The 12610-nt window shown below is 34.3% G+C and overlaps 1 protein-coding gene across 3 annotated transcripts in view; it reads right to left on the reverse strand.

Moving 5' to 3' along the window:
- Positions 1 to 12610, reverse strand: part of KMT2E (lysine methyltransferase 2E) — an 89438-nt gene that overhangs the window by 58724 nt on the left and 18104 nt on the right. For all 3 annotated transcript variants that reach the window (XM_027838504.1, XM_027838505.1, XM_027838503.1), the window contains exon 2: positions 6201 to 6385. In XM_027838504.1, coding sequence (XP_027694305.1) covers positions 6201 to 6271 — 71 coding nt within the window. In that variant the 5' untranslated portion in view covers positions 6272 to 6385. The remainder of the gene's footprint in view (positions 1 to 6200; positions 6386 to 12610) is intronic.

The following is a 12610-nucleotide window of genomic DNA, read 5'->3' on the forward strand; positions in this document are numbered from 1 at the left end:
AATTAGGTTTGAAAATAAAGCACTTCTCAAAGTGAATGGAAAATATTCCTAAAATTTACACAAAGCTTTTCAGTATTCTATGACATAAATCAGAGTCACTTTTAAATTTACTTCACAATCCTCCAGCAGCTCTACCAAGTTCTATCAGTAGATGGCCCTAGTGAATCTAACAAAGCTAAACACCAATAATCAAGAAAATAAATTGTAAAAATCTATCACAGAATCATAAAATTTTAGAATGATAAAGGGATCTTAAACTTAGTACCACCCTTTGATATTACAGATAAAGAAATTCAGGTTCATAAAGGTTAAGTGACTTGCCCAAGGTCACACTGAGTTAGTTTGTAGTAATAGTAATGGTTATGATAATAATAACATAGTAGTAGTGGTAGTAGTAATAGTACCACAGTTGTAACTCAGGTTTCTAAATCTAATTCCAGTATTCTTTGTATCACACCACACATTAAGTCTGCAAAAACATACAGATTTTAAAGCAAATAAAGGTAAATTTCCAATTTATTTTTTCTGACTGGACCTGTGATTTCATATGTGTAGGACACTTGATGAGGAACTTCATCTACCAATTCAAATCAGCACCTTCTCTGCAACTTACAGTCTTAGAGAGTTGCCTGGGGCACTGAGAGGTTAAGTGACTTGCCACACAGCCAGTATGTGTCAGAGGCGGGACTTGAACCCAGGTCTTCCTGACTCGGAGGCCAGCTCTCTATCCACTATGCCACGCTGCCTCTCACTTCCAATCTTAGAATATAAAATTACAGCCTAAAATTAGAGGGAAAGGGACATAGGGAAAATATAATTTAGGCTCAATTCAGAATATGAACTATTTCAAAGGCGTTACTAAATAGATACTTCAGGTGAGAAAAACTACAAAAAACTCTCTATTTCATTATTAAAATGTATAAATATGACTTCTATTGTAATGAAAACATCATATTTCTGGTTTATTAAGTTTTTGTAGAAGTAAGCATTTACATATCACCAACTACATTTGTTTAGTGTTTTAGACTTTATAGAATACTTTCCAATAAATTGTCTTACTTTAGCCTTATGATAAACCCCATGAGGCAGACAGGACAGATATCAGTATTTCTCATTTTCAAGATGAGGAAGCAAGCCCAGTATAAAAGTAGCAACGTCACATAGCTAGGAAGTTGTCTGATTCCTAGTCTAGTGCCCTTACCACATCATATTGCTTCTCTTTTGAGAATGCCTTATGCACCCTCCTGTCTAAATTTATGTACCTGTCCAACTCATTAGGCAAAACAATTTCTAGAATACAGGTATATTTCTTTAAAGCTAATAATAACAATAATAATTAATAATAACACTTACTTAACACTTTTAAGATTTGCAAAGCACTTTTACATTATCTCATTTGATCCTCACAACAACCCCGAGGTGTTAGCATTCTCATTTTACAAATGAGGAAACTGAGGGTGATCAAAACTAAGTGACTTGCTCAGTATCATATAATTTGTGTTTGAGGTAGGATTTGATTCCAAGATTAGCATTCTTTCCCACTACATCCCCCTCCTGCTTTTACAACAAAGAGCAAAAGATACACTACTAGAAATATTTCAAGTCTACAGGATATGATCTATTTTTCTCATTATAAATCAGTAAATGCTTTGAATCTAGCAGAAAGACATGTTATATACATTCTATTGAGATCTCCTTTTCTACTTTATTTTTTAGTTTGGCTAGATTATTTGGCGTTTTTACCCATTTTATATGTAAGTGGTTAGGTTATCTGAAGTAGGCAGGGGATCAGAGAAGAAGGGCAACTACCACTTGATGCTAAACAAAAATCAGCAAAAACAACTCTATCTGTGCTTACAGAGTTTAGGACTGTTCATTATATAGGGTGACCCAAAAGTCTTAGTGTAATTTTAAGTTATTAAAATTATGGTATAGGGACACTCTGTACTCTAATTAGAATAAAAAACTATCATTTTTATGGAAATGATTTATAGTTAAATAAACTGTAATAGCAAGCACCATAGAGTAGAAAAAGAATTATAATAAGGAGCAGGGCAGTCAGCTGAGGATACATTATCTTTTTTGGCTATTATCAATTAACTAATTCCAGCCCTGCCTCTATTCAGATGCAGGACTGTCAATACTGTTCAAAAAACATGTCACTAAATCATAACATACGAGGAAAAAAGGCTTTCAGTGGAATCTGAATTACAGAGACTATGTGGTGGCCTAGCAGAAATCTGTATAATTGCTTAATAATTTAGCCTACATATTGGAAAAGTATTTTTTAAAAATAAGTTTATCTCCTTAAATAACATTCTGTGTGATCATATGATCAACAAATATTTACTGACCACCAATATAATGGCAGGGATGCAAAGAAGCTGTCAGCAGACTCAAGACTTTTCAATTTTAGTTGGGGAAACGGAACAGATAAATGTGTGGGTTAGATTAGAGCTGGCCCTGGAATCAGGAAGACCTGGATTCAAGTCCTGCTTCTGACATGTACTAGCTGTGTGACCCTGGATAAGTCACTTAATATCTGAGTGCCTGCAGGTGACTGTCTAAAAGTATAAATTGCAGAGCAGGTACCAATCTGGTTAGAAAGAGTTTCTTCATCAGGAGTTTCCTATGTCAATTAAATCAAAGGTCTGCTCCATAAGAAAACAAAAATTAACTATGATCAATGTCAAAGATTTGGCAAAGACCAAATATTATAGCCAAGAAAAAGATCACTCAAAGGAGGTGTGCCTTGAGGGACTCAAAAAAGCACAGCAAAAGAGGCAAAGGAATTCAAAGTCCTGGGAATGATGCAGGGAGCAGACAACAAAAAAGTACATGTTCTAGGGCCAGAGTTATAATTAGTGAGTCAACTGGTGTAGAGAAGCGTTGGATAATTAGGATAGAACTAGATTGGGTCAAGTCTTAATTATCAGGTTAAGAATTTATATTTGATTCTCCATGCCCTTATGGAAAGCCCTTAAAGGTTTTGGGCCAGGGAATGTTGTGGTGAATGGTATTTTAGGAATATTAATCGGACAGCAAAGTGCAGAGACTATTAAGACAGACTACAAATAGAAAGGCCTTGTTAGAGGTCATTATGAACCAGGTCCAGGCATGATGTAATAAAAACCTAGACAAGAATGATAGCTATCAAAGTAAGAGAGACTAGAAAGATGACTAGAAAGTGGAAAAAAATTCAAGAGAACTTTGGTGACTGGCTCTGAGAGACATGCAGGGAATGACAAATGAGGAGTCTAGTTGACTAAGAAAACAATGGTACCAAAGAAAGAAAGAGTAAATCCAAAAGGGGGTGAAGAGAAAGTTTAAGCACTCTTGGTTTGAGAATATGACTGAGTGTCAAAGTGGTTAAGTTCAGAAGGTCACTGGAGCTGAGAAACTGGAATTTAGTAAACCATTTTTCTTCAAAGTCAGCAAATATCAGAAATGTAACATTTCAAAATTAAATAATCCCTAATGATGGCATAAAGTAGTTAGCTTTAGGATCAGTCATGTTACCTTGATAGATTTGCACTAGTACAGTATATTTAAATTCTATACTTTTCAAAGTAGATATATTGATTCTGAAAATACTTTATTTTGCTTGTGAAAACTCAATGTGCCTGTTGAGTATAAAAGCACTTTAGATAGGTTTCTGCTTCTGCATTTTTTGAGAAATTATATATTGTATAATTTTAAAGTTTTAAAATTTTTACTGTAAAAACAGTTTAAAACATTTTTAGGTTGAACAAAAGGGCATAAAAGATTACTGATGGCCCTTATCTAGGCAATTCTATGATTCTAAATCATAACATCTCTTTTGGGGGTCAAGTCTAGGGAAATAAGTGCTTGAGTACCAGAGGTATCTATAAGTGGGGGGAGGAATCTACTTTGCTTTCTCGATAGTTTCTAAAAAAAGGCAAACCATATTATGAATCTTCATAAACTGAACCATTTCTCCATTGACTATCATAAAAATCCCATATATTAAAATTTGCTTACAACAATAAGCAAATAATTATATTCCCTTTCATAAAGTAGAGATTCCCTTTTAAAAGTACTGTTAATAATCTTAGATTTATATGGCTCTTTATAAAGTATTTTCACATATATTATCTTAACTGATCTTATCAACCTTGTGAAAGAGGTAGAAACTGCAAATACTTCCTTCACTTTACAGCTGAGGAAACCAAGGACTGAAGAGGTTAAGTGACTTGTCCACAGTCACATATATACATACATTTAAAAAAAAAGAAAAAAAAAAAGAAAAAGAACCAATCCAGGGATTCTGAGTCCAAGTCCAGTGTTCTTTTCACTACACTCTTTCCTTACATTACGGTTTACCGAGCTTATCATATAGTTATGTATGGTACCTACACAAATAATTTTGTGCAGAACCTGCAGTCCTTAAGACATATACAAAAAAACCCAGTTTTAGGGGAGATTAACTTCAAATAGAACCCATGCTAATTATTTTATTAAGTGAAGAATATTTTAGTAATATAAATAATTTCATTCCCTGATTTATCTATACTTGGATTGTCATCTGTAAGACAGTCTTCAAAGAGGGGAATACTCACACTATATACAGATCACTGGGGCCTTCCAAAGGTTGTTTACAGGTTACCTTTCATAAGGCATTTTACAAATGCCTTAAATGCAATGCTAAGAATCTGCCCTCTTAACATAGAAGTAGCATATGTATTTGCACAGGTTGCTATGCTGAAGGCTGTATTACAGCATTAACAGCATCTTTGGATGTTTTCTAACTGAAAAAAGCAGGAGGTAAAATCACCTCCACATCACTCAGTATTGCTACGGGGTCAGCAACAACTACCTAATGCCTTCTTTAAAGCAAAGGTTCTGGTACCATAAAATGAATTCTCTGTTCGTAATTTTTGAATTCTAGTCACTATCTGTGTAACTTTGGGCAATTAACCTTTCTGGGCCTCAGTTTCATCACCTATAAAATAAGGTGTTTGGACTCAGTGATCCTTGAATTCAACTCCAAAATTCTATGAACATAAGTTTATTTCTGGAAAAAGGGTTTCAATTTAAGCAAAATAGATGCTTACTGAGGAAGAAGAACATATGTACTCTTCTCTCACATCCCTCAGCTTTCAATAATACTTTTCTGTCCCTTAAAATGTTCAGTCTTACTTTCAAGGCACTAGTGTTACAAAAGGCAGACATTTATTTTGCCTTTTTCATGGCCTATCATTTCAAAACGATGGGAGGTGAGTGGTTCCTTAGTAATATAATGCCATATCTATCTATCCATCAGCAATGGATTTATATAAAAATATTTTTCAATTAATAGTAGAAAAGCAATGTCTCTCATTCTTTTTAATGATGAAATATTTAATGTTTTTAGAAAAGGTATCAAGATAGCTAAAACAGCCAAGAATAAAATTTTAAAGTATATTACTTTCACAACCTGAATGTAACTGGCTCCTCCCCCCATTTCAGACCTGTGACTTTATTTGGATAAGGACACTCCCTATACCAGTGAAGATTCATGACACTAATAGTCTTACCTTGGGGATTCTTAACTTAGGGTCCATGAATTTTTTAAAAAAATATTTTGATAATTACCAAAGGAATCCATGACACAAGAAAGAATAACAATTCCTTTCTTAGAGAGTTACCTGGGATACTAAAAAGTTAAAAGGTCACACAATTGGTATGTGTCAAGAAACAGGACTTGAACCCAGGTCTTCTTAGCTCCAAGGCTGCTAAGCTAACCACTACTGTATTGCCTCCCAGGACTGGCTTAAAAATGTTTTCAAATGCCAGCAATATAGCTTACGAAAATAAAATATTTCAGTTCAAGTTAGTAATTAATATTAATTATACAGCTGACAAAAAATAGCTTACAAAAATATGTATTTCTGCAGTGAATGTCTGCAGGAAAAGTATGAGAAAAAATATCTCATTTAAACATTGGCTGTTTAACTAAAATTAAGTAGTTCCAATGCATCCTGCCCTTTAGCCCCTAAAGATCACAGAATACCAGAGTTGGAAGGGACCTCAGAGGTAATCTAGTTCAAACCGTACCTGACCAAGAATGTCCTCTACAACATCCAACAAATGGTCACCCTACCTTTACGTGAAAACCTCTAGTGGGGGAAAACCTCTACCCCCCAGGGCAACCCATTCCACTTTTGGATAGCTCTAAATTTGGTTACAGTAATACTTACTCTGAGCCTGCAGCCATTTCCAAATATGAAGTTTCTGCTGTATCAACCCCCAATGGGATCACTATGCTCATGACGTTCGTTTCTGATAAATTCGATTACTACGGAGTCCTATGCATTGGTATCCAAAACACTGGGGCATGCCAGCCACAGTGCTCATTGCAAACATCTAAGTGCATCCACAAACCCTGTTTAAAAGAAAAAGGAACAAAAAAAGCTTCAGAAATACTTTCATATATTTTAAATAACAGGTATGGTATATAACTTATAACAGGTAATAGCTGATGCTTCAAGGTTTACAGAACGTGCACCTTTAAGCATTGCAAAACACTTTAAGGGTAACAAAATCCTTTACATACTTCATCTCATTTGAAATAAGAAAATTTTATGCAATACTCAGCATCAATTGTTACTTGCCACAAACAGTTATTTCTGCAGAGATAAACTGTTTCTTACTTCAGCTTATCTGCATCTTTTTCAACAACTGAGCATTCAATCCAGGGGACTATCAAACAGGAGAGAAATATATTTCTAGACCATTTTCTTCTTTAAAGAAATGGAGCATACAGTACAACACAAAAGGTAAAATAATCATGTGACAAAACAGTGCTTTAAAGAAAGTATTTAAGATTTCATTTTGAAAGCCACAGTATGATCTTGCTATAACACTGTTTAGATGCAACACTATCACCTGTGCTCTAACTTTTTCCTCTTTAGAATAATATATAACATCAAATACTCCAGAGAGCAGCTAGGTGGTGCAGTGCATAGAGTGCCAAGCCTGGAGTCAGGCCTACTCCTCTTCCTAAATTCAAATCTGGCCTCAGAAACTTACTAGCTGTGTGACCCTGGGCAAGTCACTTAGCCCTGTTTTTCTCAATTTCCTCATTTGCAAAATTAGCTGGAGAAGGAAATGGCAAACCATTCCACTATCTTTGCTAAGAAAACCCCAAATGAAGTCAAAAGAAGCTGGAAACAACTGACCAACAAAACAAAATATACAAGAGATGTGATGTGACCTGCACCTAATCCATAGTACAATTAAATGTTTTATATATTTTTTCCTAACATGTTGACCAAGCAACACTAATAAAACATTCAAATCTCTGTGGCACAACTGAAAGAGCATGGGCTCTGTCATCCAAAGACCAGGTTAAATCTTGCTCTCTGCTAATGACTTACGACACATATGATCCTGGATAAGTCACTTAATCACTCTGGAAAATGAAGGGGCAGAAGGATCCTTTTCGTTTTAGAGCCATTATTATCTTATGCTCCTACCATTCATGTATGGAAGAAACTAATAAAGCAGTGTTTAAAATCCACAGGAAGTAAATATCTTCTTAACAACACAGATGAGCACATATTCTCCAATTTGTAGCTTTAAAGAGCTGCCTGGGATCACTGAAAGGTAAAAATGACTAGCCCAAAGTCACAACCCAGCTCTTTCTGACTCTGAGACCAACCCTCTATCCTCTATACCAAGTGGTCTCTCCAAATGGTTTACTCTCCATTAAAACACCTGAACATAATTCTTGGTACATGAATTGACTACAAAGGTCCATCCAATGATTTCTTCAGCCGTAATCAAGAATTGGATGGGTACTGTCTTAAAGTACCATTTTAGATAAACCCACAGATTGACATGAAACAACAGTTTAAGTACCTATAGTTCATAGTATCAGTTTGTTTCTTTGCTATGTTATTCCCAAAATGTATGAAGACCTACGCTCCAGTTAACAGACTTTCCATCCATCCAGAAACTTGAAACAAAATTGAGAATGATGCTGTATGGAAAGACAAGTATGAAAAATGTAGTAATTAGGTATCAATATAGGTCTGAGTTTACCAGGAAAAAAAAGCTCTTGGTTATTTTCAAACTTGATAGTCCTAGGGTTTCTATACTAAAACCCATTTCAAGTATAGCCATGGATATGGAAACAAAATTCTTCTAATTTCAAAAGCAATGTCCCATGTTTCTAGATTATGTTATGACAGGTTACATATAATTAAATTAAAAACACCCCTTCAAGTTGGCAAGTAAAAGAGTAGACTTAAAAATGGTAAAAATTATCCTATGTTCTTCATTAAGCATTTACATTACTAAGACATGGGGATAAAATTAAAAATTTCTATAAGTAAAACAAAGATCATGCAAAATAAATTACAAATATATACCATTCATTTTTTCCTTCATTCACTTACAGCACTCAGTTTGGGGTCTAGTAGGTAAAGTCTAACAAAACAAACCTTCCTCTGTTGGAAGTTGCTCAAGTAGTTTTTTTTTAAGGTTAATAAATCATCTAAAAGATAGAGACAAAGGTCATTTTACACATTTATCAAGCTTATAAATGTTTATCAGAAGCAGAAACTAGAAATGTAATGATTTATTGATTGAAGAATATACGTAAGTTTAAATAACTGCGTATTTCCTATATCATACTGGTGTCTGTATACAATCAGGATGCTAATGACTTATCAAGTCACTTCAAGCATTTATTAAGTGTTTACTATGTGCTGGGCACTGTGCATACACTTTAATCACTCAAATATACATGCTTGAATTTTCTTTTAAGTCATGAAAGCTAAATATGTCCTACTCAAGTCACATTCTTTACTTAGCTCTTCTTATGACAACAGAACATAACTGGACAAGGATGGGAGTACAATGTAGCCTTGAAATGAAAGGTAATTAGTGTACCTGACAAGGAACTTTGACTTCATAAGTAATGTGCAATAATCAAATTGAGTTAAACTATCTAAAATGCAATAATCATTACATTCTGTATATAGTAACTTTTATCCAAAAATATTATGACGATTAAAACTTCCTGAAGAAACAAAACCTCTAGTTTTTTCAAATGGAAAGGAACTAGGATCCAGCCTTACTTGGCTTTTAACCAAGGGTCTTCTTTATCAATTTAGTTCAAGAAATACCAAGTAGGTCACTGTATCCAAATACATCCAGGAAACCTAGCCTGCTTAATATACTGGGCCAGAAATGTTCATTTGCAACAAATTTGTTCAATATCTTGTCATTCTGTCTTCTAAAAAAAATAAGAATAGATGCGACAAGGCAATGAGTAGTTAGGAGAAAAGATGTAAAGAAGTATGTCAGAAGAGGTTAAGACACTCACTAGCAGAAAAGGTTGGAGGAAGAGGTGACAAGAAACCAAACAACTGCCCTGAAGGCAGCTACATACATCTTTATTCTTGAAAATAGAAACCACTGTTAACCCCAAGACAGAAAACACAGCAAGGAGAATAAATGATATCCACAAAAGAAATAATGTAAAAGGAAATACCATGAGATGGGAGGTAATTCTGAGGTCCAAGAAAGAATAAAAATCTTCACAAAACCTGTTATCCAGAATAGACCTAGAAACCAAGTGAACACAAGGCATTGAGCTATTTTTCCCCCAAAGGACATAAAAGTGAACTACTGACACAGTTACAAGATATAAACCTAAATGTAGCCCAACACTTCCTGACAAAGACTGCAGGTGATTTCTAAATAAAAGATATCTACCATCCTTTACAGAAATGAAAGCTAAACAATGCCACACAAGTAATAACCAAAATTAGATATTCAAGAAAAATTTGGGAGTAGGGAGGCCAAAGAAAAAGGAATATTTTTGAAAGACAAAGACACTATTTTAAAAAATACCTAAAGTTATAAGAACAAGTTAATGAAATGAGATAAAGGAGAAAAGTAGTAAACATAGAACATACTAGTTCACCTTTATATAGCACATAACAGTTTACAAAAAGCTTTCTTTTCAGCAACTCTGTGAGTTATGGACAGCAAGTAATTAAATAAGAAAATGTGGTCCACTAAGGACCACTGTCACACTGCTAACAAATGCCAAAGCCAGAACTCATTCTCAGATCATATGACTTCAAGTCTGGGGCTTTTTCCATTACATTAGACTCCCTGGAAATAAAAAGTAGAGAAAGAATTAAAATAATTTTTAAAGACTAGAAGATACACCAACAGATAGAAAAGTGAAAAGATGACAGGAAGAAAGAATGGAAGGGAAAAAAGGTTAAGAATAAACCAAACAGTACCAATGAATAAAACGTGAAAAAAAATTCTGAAAAAACCAGCTCAAAAGATATTGCCATTAATAAAAACAATGGCAATCTCTGAAACAGCATTATTGAGTCGTTCATTAGAAAACAACCTCCCTGAATTTTTAGGTGAATTCCAGAAGAAAATGACAATTTTTAGAATAAGCCAACACCAACAGATTTTCTTATAAACTGGGGATTAAACTAGTTAACATGTATAAGACGCAATTGACAGTGACTTTTTTTTTGGTGCAGAATGAATTAAAGAACGAAAATGTAGGAGACCCTAGGAAAATTAGCACCTTTTCAAGCTTCTATTTCTTCACCTATCAACTTCAATAAGGAAGTTGAATTATCTGATTTCTAAAGACCCTTCTTCTTGTACTAAATTTCTAATTTTATGTAGTAAAAGGAAAAATTAATTTGTTCAAAGCAGCTCAATGCTCTTTGCAAGTACAATAAATACTAGATGGCTCATTCCAACAAAGGTATAGTTACATGATATTTAATATACCTTTAGAAGACAAATAATTCAACATTAGCATGCCTAAGATTGTTCCCACTATCACCTTCCTAGTTATCCTGTGGTTAGGCTATCACAGTGCTTCCCAAGTACTTATCTGCTAGTTCAAAAAGACCTAACAGGATATCAAAAAAAATGATAGCTGAGAGGAAATTCTACCTAGGACAAAAATCTAGTAGATGATAAAGTATACACTAAAGAACTGACTACAAAAACTCTGCAACGTGTCTAGCCGTCCAAAAAATAGGAGGGAGGGGTGCAGGAGGAGGGGAATCATTGCAGCGTACTTCAGCTCCGTTGGCATATTCTATCAAAGTCAGATTTCTCCATAACAAGGGTCCCTAGAGAGGTTAATCTAAGACTAGGAAGGGACTTTCTGGAAGGAGAGTTTCCACTATGTATGCCCCAAACTCATGTAGGAGGGAGAGATCATTGACATGTCACTTTTCCCATGGCTTTTTGGTACTTCCTCCCCTCATCCCAATGAAAGCTGACTGTACTAAAAGGATGCTAGATTATTCAGTGTGCCTCACTCAGCAAATGAGCTTAGTTTATAGTTACCTCAATCAAGGATGATGAGATAAGTATACATTTTTAGTAACTTCCTACTTGCTAAACCATAATCAAAGGTCTGGCTTAAAAATCAAACAAACATCTGAACTTTTGTGTTTTTTAACCATTAAAATTTACTAATACTCACACAGCGATTCTGTTTAAAGAGTACCTACTGCACTCTTACATGTCAGTTTTCTGCTGACTTCAAGAAATTTAAAGCAGAAAATTCTTCAGTGTTTTCATGAAAGAAAATTAAATGTTTTCAGATAGGAAGGTAGATATCACAGATTTTAAAACTGAAAAAAAAAACTGGTACCACAACTTTGTCAAAGTTAGGTAGATTTTAAGGTACAGTACTTTCTAAGAGAGCTACTCTCCCAGCAGAAGTTTCACTGTACAAAACTTTATAATTTAGATTTTTACACATAAAAGAAAAAAGATTCCTAGAATATTTAGTTTACAATTCATATAACCTCTGAAAACATCATTTTAAACATTAAACAAATATTGAAGTTTGGAAACTAAGGCAATTCTTTGTTATGAGAGATAAGGGGAAGTGTAGAGATACAAGGAGAAATCTAAGAAATACAAAAACAAATATCAATAAAAATCTATTAAAAAAAAAAAAACTAAGTCAATATTGAGCTATACAATCCACTCACATTATCTATTATTGCCCAAATAATACACACCTTAATATGACTGCTCCATCTGAAATTTAAAAAATAAAATCTATACAATCTAGCATGAACATCTATTCTCCACTTCTACATATAGTGACCATAAAACTTTAAAATCTTAACCTTATTTCTTTTGCTGACTCCATTTTATCTTCTGACCTCTGAATTAGGAGCTAGTCCTCTAAAGTTCAGCCCTTCCTCATATATTCTTTTCTCTCTCAGATTTCAACTATGCCAGTGAAACCCAAATCTATCTCTAGCCTCTTTCCAATTTCATTACTTATTTCCAACTATTTGTTGGAAATATACCCCACCATCATCTCAAATTCACACAGCCAACACTACGTAGTCCAAGCTCTCACTCACTCTGACTTCTATGATGTTAGGCTTTTGGCCTTTCCATTTCCAGTCTCCCCTCTCCAATCCATCCTCCATATAGTTGCCAAAATGATCTAAAGCTCAGATTTGAAAATGTGATTCCCTTGCTCAAAAAATTCAAGGGGTTCCCAACTGCCTATAGGATAAAATATAAATTTCTTATTACTCCCTTTCTCAAAATCTAGATATCAGCTAAACTGGACTAC

Source organism: Vombatus ursinus, unplaced genomic scaffold, assembly GCF_900497805.2.
Source record: "Vombatus ursinus unplaced genomic scaffold, bare-nosed wombat genome assembly UNPS02014830.1, whole genome shotgun sequence".
NCBI lineage: Eukaryota > Metazoa > Chordata > Mammalia > Diprotodontia > Vombatidae > Vombatus > Vombatus ursinus.